Source organism: Malaclemys terrapin, chromosome 24, assembly GCF_027887155.1.
Source record: "Malaclemys terrapin pileata isolate rMalTer1 chromosome 24, rMalTer1.hap1, whole genome shotgun sequence".
Taxonomy (NCBI): domain Eukaryota; kingdom Metazoa; phylum Chordata; order Testudines; family Emydidae; genus Malaclemys; species Malaclemys terrapin.
The window spans coordinates 17,572,047-17,587,264 of NC_071528.1; the positions used below are offsets into that span (position 1 = coordinate 17,572,047).

At 40.0% G+C, this 15,218-nt stretch overlaps 1 protein-coding gene across 5 annotated transcripts in view; it reads left to right on the plus strand.

Annotated features, from left to right (window-relative positions):
- Nucleotides 1-1,837: 1,837 nt before the first annotated feature.
- Nucleotides 1,838-15,218, plus strand: part of EPS15L1 (epidermal growth factor receptor pathway substrate 15 like 1) — a 67,767-nt gene continuing 54,386 nt past the window's right edge. For 3 of the 5 annotated variants that reach the window (XM_054013457.1, XM_054013458.1, XM_054013460.1), the window contains exons 1-6: nt 1,838-1,867; nt 10,216-10,257; nt 10,452-10,541; nt 11,906-11,953; nt 13,839-13,934; nt 14,327-14,389. In XM_054013457.1, coding sequence (XP_053869432.1) covers nt 1,838-1,867; nt 10,216-10,257; nt 10,452-10,541; nt 11,906-11,953; nt 13,839-13,934; nt 14,327-14,389 — 369 coding nt within the window. Of the gene's footprint in view, nt 1,868-10,215; nt 10,258-10,451; nt 10,542-11,905; nt 11,954-13,838; nt 13,935-14,326; nt 14,390-15,218 lie in introns of those variants that run through there. The other 2 variants (XM_054013461.1, XM_054013462.1) reach the window with 2 other exon arrangements.

A 15,218-nucleotide genomic window follows, 5' to 3' on the forward strand; every position in this document is an offset into this window, starting at 1 on the left:
ACTTGTTAGAGTTTGGTAACTAAATTGTCCAAAGATTCCAGCAATATTGAGCATGCTCCAGCTCAGGGTTCAGCAGGACTTCTGTAATTGCTGCTCCTGACTGTTAAGGCTGCTGTGATACAGGAACAGAGAGATTCTCTTCTGTGCACTCAATGCTCCCCCTACTGGTGCCCAGGCAGCATGAAGGAGAAAGTTGCCTGGTTCTAATACAGAAGTGACAAGAGCAGTACTCGTCTGATGGGAGGGACAGGAAATAACAGAGGGTGGTAGATTTGGACAAGGAGCTTGAAGGGGGACTGGTGATAGGGTGACCAGACAGCAAATGTGAAAAATCGGGACAGGGGGTGGGGGTAATAGGAGCCTATATAAGAAAAAGACCCAAAAATCAGGACTGTCCCTATAAAATTGGGACATCTGGTCACCCTAACTCGTGAGGCAATGAAACTGGGAACCAAGGGGGAAGGAATGCAGACAGATTGAACCTGGAGTCAGCAGAGAAGAGTGGGACTGGGAGTGAAAGTGGGTTGGGGGAAGACTGAGATCAGATGTGATGCCTAGTGTGGAAGATGAACTGGCTGAGCAAGAAGACTGAGGCAAGGAGACAGGGATTGAGAAGCGGAGTGGGGGGGGATGACTGTGATTTCGATGAGGAGAGCAGAGTAGGGGACTAGGTCTAGCTGGCCAAGGGACTATGATGAGGACTGAGGGATGGAGACAGGGACTGGCTAGGTAAGGAGACAGTCATGGGAATGAGGTGGCAGCACTCAGACAAGTTCCTGAGGGGGGTGGGAAATAGATGCAATCTTAATGTTCTTTTAATCTTTGTGTGTGAGAGAGAGAAAATAACCCAAGGATGTTTGGCTGTCTCTTTTCTGGTTTTTTGTTTGTTTGTTTGTTTGCCTTCAGTATGTTGCTGACACAATGACCAGAAAAACAAAAGTCTCTGCAGTGACCATTAACTTGTTTTACTATACCTTGACTATAGTGACAAGTGTCTTTAGACAAGACCTGGAGTCCCTCCCAGAGTCAGGAGTCTTAACACCCAGTCGGTTCTGTCCATTAGACTACATTGCCTTTTAAAGGTTTAAGGTGTTTAAAAGTGACTGGAGAAGAAAGAGCTGATCGAGAGGAATCTCTAGTACATAAAAAGCCTTGAATTAAAAAAAAAAATCTCATCAGTTAATATATGAATAAACAGTTACTAACACCCCAGTTTTATGTGATTTGTAGAACCTGATTAAGCTAAAATTTAGAAGTGTAAAGAGGCTTAACCTACCCTAACATATTTTTGAAAAGTGCCTCCAGTGACACATTAACAAATTTAGCTTTTGTGTGTGAATTTCATGTTATCTGTGGAAATATATTTTAACAAACATGCCAATTTACTGTTAGCACAGCCACCTGTTTATTTAGTTAAGTTAACTCTGCCCTAGCGAATTCCATGATGTAAATATATTCTCTGGGAACTGAAGGTGAAGACTGCAACTCACGATTCCTGCCCGTTACGTGGCTCTGCAATTGACCTTGGGCAAGCCCGTTTCCCCAATGGTCTGTACAAATGGGGATAATGAGGGGCTATTGTAAAATGTTTTGACACCCTCAGATAAAAGCAGCTACGGTCTCATTGTTACGGAGTTGCACAGCATTGTAGCGGGACCTCCTACTCCTCTCACCTGCACCTCGAGTCCGGCCTCAGGACTCGTCTCCCGGTGAAGCAGGAACAGGCCGGGCCACTTGCCTGCGGTGCCTGGCGGGGCCCGCTGATCCCTCCCCACTCCTCTCGCGGCGATCGCTCCGCCTTCCCCCCGCCCCGCCGGAGTCAGTCAGTGGGAGGAAGATGGCGGCGCTCATTCCCCACAGCCAGCAGGTAACCGGCCTGGCCTGGCCTGGCCCAGAGGCCCCACTAATTGTGGTCGGGGGTTGGACCCCGCCGGGGGAAAACCCGGGCCAGGGGGACAGGCCTCTGGGTGGCGGCCTGGAACCGGCGAATTAAACCGGCTTATGGCGGGAGAGCAGAAGCTGGGTGTGGGAAGCTGGGCCCCATCCGGTGCTAGCGGGTCAGTGCTCGGAGCCCTCAGCAGCCGGGGCAGGGTTGAGCATTTGGGGAGGGAGCCGGTCGCTGGGTTGCCGGGGGGTCTTTGAGCCCCTTTCCCAGCAGCAGGCTCTGAGGTGGAATCTCAGGGACGGAGGACGGACGCTCGCTTCCTCGTTGGGATGAAGATCGTTGATGTTCCCTTTTTTCCCACCCAAGCTGTAGGGCCTGGTATTGAACCACTGTAGTGGAAGGGGCAGCATAATCTTGTGGTGAAGGCCCTGGACTAGGCCTCAGGACACTTTGATTCAGTTCTCAGCTCTGTTGTAGACTCCTGGTGTAATCTTACTTAAGTCAGTTCATTTTTCTATGGACTGGTTTCCCCATTTGTAAAATGGAGCTAATACTGCCTAGTGCCCAGGGATGTTGTGAAAAGTTTTTTTTTGTTTTTGTTTTTTTTTATCTTGGAGAGGTGCTTGCATACTGCTGTGATGGAAATGTGGGGGTCATAAATACAGTAGAACCTCTGAGTTATAAACTGACAGTCAACCACATGCTTCATTTGGAACTCGAAGTACACAATCAGGCAGCAGTGGAGACACACACAAAAACCTCCCCAGTACTGTGTTTAAATGTAAACTACTAAAAAAACAGGGAAAGTAGCCTTTTTCTTTTGCATAGTAAAGCTCAATGTTCAGTTGTAAACTTTTGAAAGAACCACCATAATGTTTTGTTCAGAGTTACCAGCAATCTCCATTCCTAAGATGTTCCATAACTGAGGTTCTACTTTATTGTAGTTGATGGTTTCCTTCTCTTCCCCCCCCTTCTTTTCTAAAGACTAACCATGCCCATTTTTTTGTTTTTTAAAAACCTTTCCTCATAGGACAGGTTCTCAGTCTTTTATAATTGTTGCTTTCTCCTCTGTACTCGCTCAGTTTTGTTCATGTCTATTCTAAGGTGCAGTACCTAGAATGGGACACAGTACTCCACTGAGGCCCAATAGAGGGGACAGTTGTCTCTCAGGTCTTACATGACACTCCTGTAAATACATCCAAGAATAGTTAACCTTTTTTGAAACTGCATCACATGGTTGATTCATATTCTGTTTGTGATCCACTAAAACTCCAGATCCTCACCCATGCTCCTGGAGTTCTCAAAGATAACTGGTAACAGTTCCAATATTGTATCAGCTGGTTTCTTAAGTATCCTAGGATGAATTTCATCAGGCCCTGCTGACTTGAGTACATCACACTTATCTAAATATTCTTTAACCTGTTGTTTCCCTATTTTGGATTGCATTCCTTCCCCCTTATAGTTAATATTAATTATGTTGAGTATCTGGTCACCATTAGCTTTTTTTAATAAAGACAAAAGTTAAATAGACATTAAACACCTCAGCTTTCTTGTCATCATTTTTAACTTATTAGTGCAAAATAGAGAACCTATGCTTTGATTCATCTTTCTCTTGTTCCTTATGTATTTAAAGAATCCTCTTCTGACTGCCTTTTATGTCCCTTGCTACATGTAACTCATTTTGTGCCTTAGCCTTTCTAATTTTGTTCCTACATGCTTGTGCTGTTCCTTTGTACTCCTCCTTAGTAATTTGTCCATGTTTCAACTTTATGTAGGATTCCTTTTTGATTGTCAGATCATTAAAGTGCTCCGGAGAGCCATATTGGCCACTCACTAGTGTTCCTATCTTTCCTTTGCCTCAGACTAGTTTGCAGTTATGCCTTTAATATTTTCTCCTTGAGAAACTGCCAGCCGTCCTGAATCCCTCCCCCCCCCCCGACCTTACCTACCAGTTCTCTGAGTTTATTAAAGTGGGAGGAGTTTTTTTAAGTTCCATGACCCTATTCCACTGCTCTCACTCCTTCCTTTCCTGAGAATCCTGAAGTCTATTTCATGATCACTTTCACCCAAATTGCCTTTCACCTTCAGATTTTCTACCAATTTCTCCATGTTGGTCAAAATCAAGTCCAAAAGGGCTGTCCCTTCCACCTGTTACTTCCACCTCTTTCTGAAACAAAAATCTGTCTCCAATACATTCCAACAACTGTATTCCTTTTCTAACAGATGTCTGGTTAAAGGCCCCCATTACTTCCCAGTCTTGTGCTTTGGATATTGGTTTGTTTTATAAATGCCTCATCCATCTCCTCTTTTTGATTTGATGGTCTGTAGTAGACCCCTACCATGACACTTGCCATTATATGCTTACCTAAAATCTTGAATAATGGCAGCAATACTTGGTGCTTACATAGTCCTTTACCTCTGCAAAATGCTTTGCAGACATTATCTAACTGATTTCCTATGAGGGGATAAATCTACCCAATGTCTTTAAAGTGAAACCCTCTCTTCACCACTTACAATAGATCAATCATGTATTTAGAAAGACAACTGTCAGTCTTCCAAGTGTATTTGAATATTTATAGGCAAATCTGATCTAGATTTCAAATGAGGAAGGCACTAGATATTACTAATGACATTACGCATTCCTGGTATTTGTCAGCAAGAAGGTTTACAGTTAAGTGGGGAGCTCCAGAACCCAAATAAGTAATTAATAAAATGTTTCCACTTTATAGTAATAAATATATAACTAAGTCTCTTTTCCCCCAAGTCCCGAGCTCAGGGTTCTATCTTCTCTTACAGTTTGTGGGACTTCACTTGGATACATAGATCCATGCTGTCTTTGCAACATAAGACCCTCCGGCTTCACGTACATTTTAGAAAATATTAAAAGCTTTCTATTTCACTTTTAAATTTCACCCCTGAAATGCATGTTCTCTTGTATAGAGCTTTAAAAGCTCAAGCAACTTGCTGAATTGGGTTTCTGATATAAAGTCAAGTAACTTCTTGCTCTCTTGAAGTCTTTGATAAGTTGTGTGTAATGATCATTGTGGGAGAAACAGATCTAGTTACCTGGATGAATCTGTTCAGAAGTCAGACTTTTGCAAAATAGTTATTGTTTTTACTCAGCTTACTGTGCCATAGAAACTTAATGTTCCATGTACTGACTATGAGTAATAAATTTTAAAAAACCCACCATATTTTGCACTGCTTTTAAGAATGCCAGAGTGAAACTCCAGTGGACTTGTCTTCAAAAAGTAAGTATCAGCATGCTCAGAATAATTACTTTAGACACATTTTAGCGCTCTGAAGAAATAAGGTGGGTCTTTTTAAAAAGAAAAAGCTTTGTCACACTCTGAGGAGTTATGTTTCCACAGTGTTTGATATAATTTGTTATACAACACAATTTGCCAAGTGCCTCATTATGGGAGAGTGTTGCTTTCTAGCCCTTTTTTGGGCACAGATCAGAGCCTTGATTGGCCCCAAATACGTTTTTCACTGTTGCTAATTTGTATTCTTGCTAAGTTTCTAGCAAAGAAAGAATTCCAAAGTTGGCTGTGGTTGCAATGAGGCTGTAGTCACACATACCCCCGATGGATAAAACAGAATTTTTAAGTGAAAGATGGCAAGCATTCTGTCTTTTATTTATTAATTCTAAACAAAATATACAAAGGAAGCAAAGGACTGTCCTTGGGGATGCACTTTGCTTTCATGATTTTGCTTAAACTTTAGGGTAGAATTTTTTTAAATAATTACCCTAATTTTGCGATAGAAAGCATTTCTGATCTGATAAACAGTATGGCTGACAAGCATCTGAAAGAAAACCCACAAGTGTATAAATATCATACTAGATGTTTTCATGATATATACGGATGTTTACAATTTAAATTTGTGATTAGACTCTGGCCTTTCATATCAAGCTACCATTTGTGGTATCTTAGACTTCAGAGGGGAACATTTTTTCTTTCATAGAACTTGGTAGTTATAGTGCTTGCTAAAGACTCATCTAATAAAGTAGGTAAAACAGTTTTACAGTGGATTGATTAAATGTACCCCATATGGCAAGTCTCAGATATTTACCATACTAGAAATCCTGCTTTTATATCGTTAGTTGCACATGTCTCCTTTGATGTTTGGGAGATTGTTGTTCCAAGTTCTTTTGGTATTATCTATTTTTATGCAATTTGTATGTGCTACTGAAAGACTAGGTCGTCTTGCTGTGGACAGGATGTTGTTCTTTCTTTCAACATTGATACATTTTCTAAATAATTAGTTAGCAGTGTTGTGTAGTTTCCTTGGGAAAGATTTTTTGACTATACAGAACTGTCAGAGAGAGTGTGTAAAAATCCACCAAAATGGAATACAAAAGAATAGGGGGGAAAAAACAGATATAATATAATTTAAGTATCTTTATATGGAGGCATCCAGAATAAGACTGGACATAAGTGATTGTAAACATTTACATAATAACTCAAATGGGCTGTATTATTTTTGTTTATACAGAATGCAAAAATGTGAGGTGCTTGTAATATATCAGTAATGTTCCCAATAAATGAAGGTTTGTTCCATTATACCTTCTGTTTTACACAGTCTAAGGTTCCAGTTCTGCAAATCAACATGTGCTTAATTTTAAGCATGTGAATAATTGCATTAATTTTAAATCAGCAGGACTTGTTTGTGTTTAAAGTTAAGCACGTCCATGAGTATTCATAGGATCAGGGCCTAAAAGCATGCATATAAAATCAAATCTCAATGCTATAGCAAAACAGGAAGTGGTGGTGATACCCTTTGATAAATTTAATTATGTATATTTTACCTCACCAGCACTCTACCAGCTATTTCATCTCCCTGGGATTTCTACTAGCTTTCCAAAGATAAAAATCAACATGACACAGACCATTTCCATCTTTCCCCAAATATGCACAGACACCCCCAAAAATGGTCAAAGTGAAGGATGAGCAATATTCAGTTGGGTACCAATCAGAACTCACAAAGGGAACCGTGTATTATTGGAAAGCCAGGATTCTTCCCTTCCTAGTGGCACATTAAGCACATGCTTCTAATTCTGTTAAGACACAAGACGTATGTGCACGTGCACGCCCACTCACTTAAATATTATAGGTGGAGCTTTCAGCTCCACCTATACTTCAGGTTGCCTGACATTTCCCCTTATAAGACCCTGTTTTCAGTTGCCTATATCTTTGCCAATTTTTAACTATTTGGCTTACAATTTCCCAAGTCAAGTATCTGTCTCAGCCTTCATATTTTAATAAAGTTTTAACAAAAATGGTCCAGCCATTTCTGAGGAAAATATTGGGGGTGGGGGGAAGGAGATGTCATTTTGCCCATGATTATATTAAAAAAACAAACCCCACAATCTTAGCTGTTTTCTTGAGAAGCTGTAGTGCTAGTGTGCCTCCGTGTTTTAGAGCAGGAACTTGAAATTTTGGCAGGAGGTTGCCTTTGTGACAGGGATGAACCTTTTGCTATTCTCATGGCGGGAAATAAAAACCCAAGTTTGGCCATCTTATAAGACTGGGGGAAAAAATCTAAGTTTGCACATGTTCAGTAGAGATTGGACTCTAGATTCTCTGAAGAGTCTGTCTGTACCGAGCATGCTCCAACCCAGGACTACATGGGCTGAGCAGGACTTTCCTGCCAATTGTTGCAGGTCACTATGTCACAGAACCGACAATATGGAGACTCTCTCGTTCTCTCAATGTTCCCTCTGGGGAACAGGCACCCAGGCAGCATGGAGGAGGAAACGGTTTGATTAGAATACAGAGAGAATAAGCCAGACCTAGGGAGGAGGACAGGTGTGGCAGAGGGAGCACACTGGGACAAAGAGCCTGGCAAGGGGAAGATTTAGGATTGTAACCTAAGGGGAGGAGAACTGGGAGCTGAGTTGGACTGGGACTGTGAGGGCAAGGAGCCTGGCACTGCGTGCCAGTGGAGAGGGAGACTGGCACTGTCTGGGCAATGAGCCTGGGGAGGGAAGACTCACTAGGACAGCCCAGAGGGGAAATGTGGACTAGCATGGAGACTGGGACAAGAAGCTGATGGGAGAGACAGTACAGGGACAGGGTGGAGAGGATGTGACAGAATGTGTTAGGCTTGGGGGAATGGGAACAGAAGGGTCAGTCCTCTCCACAATTTGGAATAAACCAAAGATTGTGAGTCTTACTGTTCCTCTGCGGTCATAAATTTTTGTGGAAACCCCTTTGCAAAAGGGGTCTCATCCTCTACTAGTGACTGATCCATGAAGAGGGTGTCAACTTATTAATGCTATCACTTTCTCTGTTAGCTTAAATGGCAGAGGTCTGTGGTATGCATCTCAAGTTTCAGCCCTACTGGTGATCTGTGAGGGTGCTAGTTATGATTCCACATGATGGAATTTCTGGTTTTTCAGTTTGCTTTTTTTTTAAACACCTACATAATTACAAACACATGCATATCCACAGGGGGGCTGAATTAAGATTGCAGAGGTAATTTAATTCTGGCTTTTCCTAACTTTTGAGTATATGATATCATACTTTTCATGTAGTTTGTGTATTATGTGTATGTACAACATACAAATAAAATAGGGACTGCATAATCAAGAAATATGCAGCAGTGAATTTAATCACTTTGAACATGTCAGCATGCACTATTACATTTTGCTCTGGTGAAATGTTGGTGTTGTGGTGGAAACTTGTCTACAAATGTCACTGGACAGGCTGTTTGGAGAAAGCAGATATAGTTTAAAGAGAAAAGGCACAACACACCATAGATCTGATTTGAATGATAACATTTTAAACATTGCATAATTTAAGTGTGTGGGAATTTCTCTACATAAATTGCTATTTTAAAATTTTGCATGCATTGAGTGTTTTCATTTTTAAATGGTTAATGTACCCAGGGGCTGGGGCTGTTTTGCTCCAGACACAATTTCCCCTCAGTTTCTATATTGTGCTCTATTCATTGTAACCTCTACAAACTTCGGCCCAAATAAAATGTTCCATCTCTTGTGTGGGAGGCTGTGAAACAGGCATTTTTATTGTTTTGATCTATTTAGCCAGAAGTCTGGGAAACTAGACAATTATTCCCCGGTTATTTGACTGTAACGGGGTCACACTCACCTCTCGTGAGCACCCCTTGGCCGAGTGCACTTGCCTGCACTCTCTATTTGTGGTGGTCTTCGGTGATTCAGCCCTCCAGCCAAGTCATACACAGTCTTTCTGAGAGAGAAAAGCAACGCAAACTCCAGAGCCTTCTGTGATGTCTCTGTTTGTCCTTGCTCCGGAATAGAGCAGTGCCCCAGGACTTCTTCCCTGGAGGCAGTGTCTTCACCCTCTCAGGGCCTTTCTGGCCCCAGCTCTTCAGCTGGGCCACTACAGTTCCCCTTCTGGGGTGCCTCAAAGTCCAGGCTACTTGCCGTGGGGGGAGAGACAACACCAGCCTCTACTCCAGGTCCCAGCCCAGGGATTCTATAGCTAGCAGCCATTCAGAATGTCCCTTTAAATAGACTGGGTTATTGCTATAATTCCCTGGGCTACTTTCCCTGGTTCCCACACATTCTTCATCCTTATCTCAGGGCCTTGGCCTTGTGGAATCCTAGCAGCCAACCTGGAGCACCATCCACTCTCCTCCAGCTCTGGTCCTGCAGCTCTTATACTAACCTGGTTGGCCCTGATTGGCTACTTCCCACACAGCTGCTCTAGACCTCTCTACTGCCCTTTTCTGGGGCAGGGTGTGGCATGCCCATAAGGACTCGTCCACCCCACCCCATCACAATGACTTTAAGTGTCAGGAAGGCTATGGAGGGGGAGAAGCTATACACAGTTTAATACTGTCTATTGCTTTTGAATAACAACTTTAATGTTAAAAAAAAAATCCAAACTCTCAAGTCACTGGTGTTACAGTTCTCATAGTAATGTTAATTTGGTTACATTGCATATAATATTTATCCTAAACTTATGTTTCTGTACCCCAATCCTGCAAAATGGGTCCGTGCAGGAAGACTTCTGTAACTCAGGATCAGGGTTAAATATGAATATTAAACTTTATTGTTGAGAGCATTCTGTAAGCATGTATGTGTCCAATTAACAATACAGCCAGAACCCTAATTTTTAGATTCAGAACTTTAAGGTGTTAAATTTGTAACTATCATAATATATGTTTTTGTATTTTAAATATGTAATATTAGTGATACAGAAATAATAATTTGAATTAATTTGTTTCATATCAGGAAGTCCTTTTTTGGCATTCCCTGAAAGTGGAATATATTTGATCATGGTCCATTCTTGCTTTTCTCATTTTTTTTTTTATCCCACCCACCAACCCTTTTTGTTTTTTAGCTTTCCACTGGGAATCCGTTGTATGAGACTTATTACAAACAGGTATGTTTTTAATAATTTTTTTTAATTGTTTTTCCCCTTTCTAAGTCTAGTTTCTTGTAGTGTTCCCTCTGTTGTGTGGTAACTGTGTACTAATATTGCTCTATTATTGGGTGGTTAAGGGACAGGAGAATCTCCAATCTCTACTTTTGCTTTTGTAGCTGACATACTTAAGTCAGTTAATTTTTGTTTTCCAGGTAGATCCAACATATACAGGGAGAGTTGGGGCTAGTGAAGCTGCACTGTTCCTTAAAAAATCAGGTCTTCCAGACATTATCCTTGGAAAAGTAAGTTAAGTATGTGTGCGTTTATATGGAGACACACATACATTATACAGTATTTTTCCTGTGCATTATGATCACAGCTGGTATTGAGTGAATGTGGATGTGGTTTGCTAGAAAGCGTGTGCAATACAGTGCGCTTCTGATTTTTCTGAACTCCAGATTACCTGTAGATTGGTTGTTACTCCCTTGGTTGCACTGACTAAAGCTCTGCTCCTGTGGATATTTTAAGTTTATAACACACAAGAAAAAACAGTTCAGTAAAAGGAAGATGCGGGGATAGTTAATAATAAAGTCATATAAAGAATTGCTTGAAGAGGGAGCACCTTGTCAATGAGACTGTTCTATGCTCATGAGACAGCATCTTAGAAGGCACAAAGGTAAGAGTGGGAAGAGGAGACAAAGTGAGTAAGCAGTCAGACAAGATGACTGAGAAGAGTGTAGGTAGCAGTAAGGGGAACTGGGAACAGAGATATTGAGATAGATGGATGAGGAAAAGGAAACTGAAAATGAAGGGAAGAGACAGGAATCCACCAATGGAGGGATCCAAAGAGGGGGAGATGTGGAGGAGGAAAATGTGGACAGACAGGGGCTGGGAGAGGTGTGATTCTGTGAGGCCAGACAAGAGATTGTTACAGTAATCAAGGTGGGAGATGGCCAGGGTTTGGATAAAAGTTTTAATGGTGGAGGCTTTGAAGAAAGTGTAAAAGAGAAGTAACCAGTTAATCACATAATTTATTGGACTGCTGGAAGGTGCTTAGATACCGTGGTGATAAGGGTGATATAAGAACCTATTGAGAAAGAAAGAGACTAGCTGTGATGAGAAATGAGTTAAAGATGACATTGATTAGAGATTACACAATAAGGTGAGTAGATTTTAAATTACTAATTTTAAAACAAAATATTAGAAAATCTGTTCCTCCTTCACTTACCTGCTGGGTCATGAGTTCAGGATTATTGGGAGGGAGTGGGGGCTCCTCTCTATAACAGTGGGCTAGGGAGTGCAGGAAAATGCTAGATCACTGTTCTCTGTATGTTGGTTGTGATGTGATCTCTAATGCAAGAGAAATTCAGATTGTAGGATGTAAGGGCCCGATCCAAAGGTCATGAAAGGTAATGGACAGACTCCCATTGACTTCAATAGAGTTTGCATCTGGTTTTGTGTGAAGAAGGATTTGATTTTAAAATAAAGAGCACTTTGTTTTATATTTCAAAATTTGAACTGCAAAATTTGCTTTTAAAATTTTTAACCTCAAATTGTTAAAGTATATGTAAAAAATAAACAATTCAAGTACTAATGTTTTCTATTTGAGCTTTCCAATATACATGTATTTTGTAAGTAATTTTATAATTTATTTTTATTTCCACAGATATGGGATTTGGCTGACCCAGAGGGTAAAGGGTACTTGGATAAACAGGTATATAAAATGTGCAGTGAACATGAACATAAATCTATCCTATAACCCTGCACACTTTGGCCTTAATTCAGGAAAGCATCCCGATTCAGAATAGTACTTAAGTTCCATTGACGTTACGCATGTGCTTACATGCTTTACTGCCTTTTTAGTGCTCTTCATACCCCAATATGTATCTACTATTCTAAACTAATTTAATTAAAATGATTTACTATGGATAATCTGGAGATATTCCCGTTAGTTAGTTATATTTTTCTGTCATTTGAAAAAATAAATGCACATGTGTGACAGGGCACAGTCCTTTTCTACTGTCTTCTCATTCAAATGGCTCTAATACCTCCAGTTTGTAAACACCGACATGTAGTTTATTTGGGTTTATCCCAACAACCATCCATTTACAGTCCCATGCAGCAGCTCTGTTTACAGTGATATACAAACATCATCCACATAGAGATCTCCCTTTACCCTGGCCCTGCCTATCCTTTCCCACCCTTTCTCTCATTTTCTCCTTACACTTCTTTCCTGTGCCTTTCTACTTTTCCAGTTAGTGAATAACTAGCTCCTTAGCTCCCTGAGCTCAGACCAGGACTGCCCAGAGGATTCAGGGGGCCTGGGGCAAAGCAATTTTTGGGGGACCCCTTACATAAAAAATAGTTGCAATACTGTAGAATACTATGTTCTCATGGGGGCCTGGGGCAAATTGCTCCACTGCCCCCCCCCCCCCCCCCCCCCCCCCCGAGCAGCCCTGGCTCAGACTGATCTAGTAATTAGCCCCTGCTTCCCTCAATCAGGCCCTTCACTGGGAAAAACAAATTGGACTTACAGTGACTAAAGTGCTGGTTCGGCTGCTGATTCTCAGCACTGTGTCGCAACTTGTTAAAAATACTCTAGGTATTTGTGGTTAACAAAAATTATGAAAATAAACTAATCAAATACTGTAGCAAATATGGGCATTTGACAATATTTTGATATGCTTAAAGTCCAAGAAATTTAAGAAAATTGAAGGTGAACTTCCAAATATTAAGAAAACATTTTAAAGATTATTTAATATCACAAATCACAAACAGACCATTTAAGCTTAAATTACAAATACATACATTAAAATATGTTTAGAAAGCAATTTCTCTTTCGCTTCCTTGCCAGATCTTGAGTTCAGGATTGTGTGTTTCCATTGCAAACGCAGAACAGGGAATGCAACTATGCTGGCAGCTCCTGTGGGTGTTTGTAATGGCATCAGTTTTTGGAAGAGAGTTACAAAACCTGAACTCAGGATTTGGCAAATAAATGAATGAAGAACGGCGTTTCAAATTTTGTTTTAAAATGTAATGGCTAAGTCTACTCATATATTGTTGTTAATGATTTGGGATATTAAAAAGCTTTTGCAGGTTGTGGGGTTTGGATTTGTTAAAACTTAGTTCATTTTTAAGAAAAAGTGTTTGGCAACAATGGCTTAATTGTGGGAAAGCATTTTTTAGAATGTATACTATTGATTGGGTTTCTTTCCTTAAGCCAAAAAGGCTGTACACAAAGTTGTTGCAAAGTCTCCTTTTCTTTTCTTTAAAAAATCAGCTGTAGAAATATATAAAGATATAGAAATAAATGGAAGGGGTGGGAGTGTGAGAGCAATTAATTTAACATCTCCCCATATGATTTAGTTGGGGATTGGTCCTGCTTTGAGCAGAGAGTTGGACTAGATGACCTCCTGAGGTCCCTTCCAACCCTGATATTCTATGATTCTATGAAATGTGGTTTCATCATTTAAGCAATGGTGTCTGCATAGTATCATAAAAAACAATATACAGATTATCCTGCTTAAAAACAGTGAGTTAGATTGCTTGTTTTTATTAACAGAATGCCCTGCATTTACTTTTTGTGTTTGAATTTGTAGGGTTTCTATGTTGCATTGCGACTCGTAGCATGTGCACAGAATGGCCATGATGTTAACTTGAGCAATCTAAACTTGACTATACCACCTCCTAAATTTGTAAGTGATATTTTTAAGTTCAGAACTGAAGCTTAAAATGAAAAATGGGGAAATCTTTTCTACTTTACAAATTAGTCTCCTGATAGTTACAGGACATAGATTGTAAGTTCTTTGGGTCAGGGATTGTCTTTTTGTTCTGTGATTGTATAGCACCTAGCACAGTGGGGTTCTGGTCAGTGACTAGGCCCTTAGGTGCTACAATAATACAAATAAATAATAATAATATGACATTTAAAGTTTTTTCTATTTGGATAAGATATGCAAGAGTTTGTTTTTTTTTCTCTTTTCAGTATAACAAATGAAATACTTCATATCAATAGCCATCTGTAAAACATTTAAATATTAAAGAGAAAGCTACATGTGCATAAACATATTTACTTTTTTCATTTTAGCATGACACTAACAGTCCCTTATTGATCACACCTCCTTCAACAGAGGCTCACTGGGCCGTTAGGGTAAGTGTACAAGACAATACATTTGAATCCATTCTTTAAATGTAAATTCTGTTTCTGGCAGCTGTGTTTGATAGATTAATTTTACCAAGAGAACATACTTCCCACTTTGGAACACCTTCCTTTATTGAAGCAGACATGTGAACGTTACACAGTACTGAATATGGATATTTATATATTTCTATATTTAATATAAGTATTGTAACAAGCCTCTGTCAGCATTTGGTATAATATTTGTAAGAAGCATTGTCCAGGACATGAGGGTTGTGCTCTAAGGTTTTTATCTTCTGCCTAGCTGCCAGAGCAGAAGGCACTTTGAGTTAATGTTTGATCTAAAGAACAATGAAGCACTTCACCAATCCCATCCCCAAGTATTAGTTTGGAACTTGAACCCACAACCTTCTAAGATTATGATTTCTTTCGTGCCTGCTGTATGGTCTAATGAAAACAGTAATTTTTGCTACAGATCCTGTATTTTATAACTTAATTTTCTAATTTTATGTTATAAATGTAAAATAAAATTTCTGCTTGTGGAAAATTTAAATTATCAAATCATTTAAATAGAGGTTTCTAGTTTGTACATTATATTATAATGTAGGAAGCAAAATCTTTGAAAGTAACACTTCTTAGTAGTGTAAATGATCTCTGAAAGTTTCGTAACTTAAAATCTGGGCACTAGTGTGTGAATCAAAATGCTTTGTCTTTCTAGAACACTTAGAGAAATGCATATTGTAACCCCAGTCCTGTAATTTCCAGAAAGCTTGTTTTCATGCTGAGAAAAATAAGGTCCTAAAGCCTGGTCCATGAGTTTTACATCTAAATACAGCACACT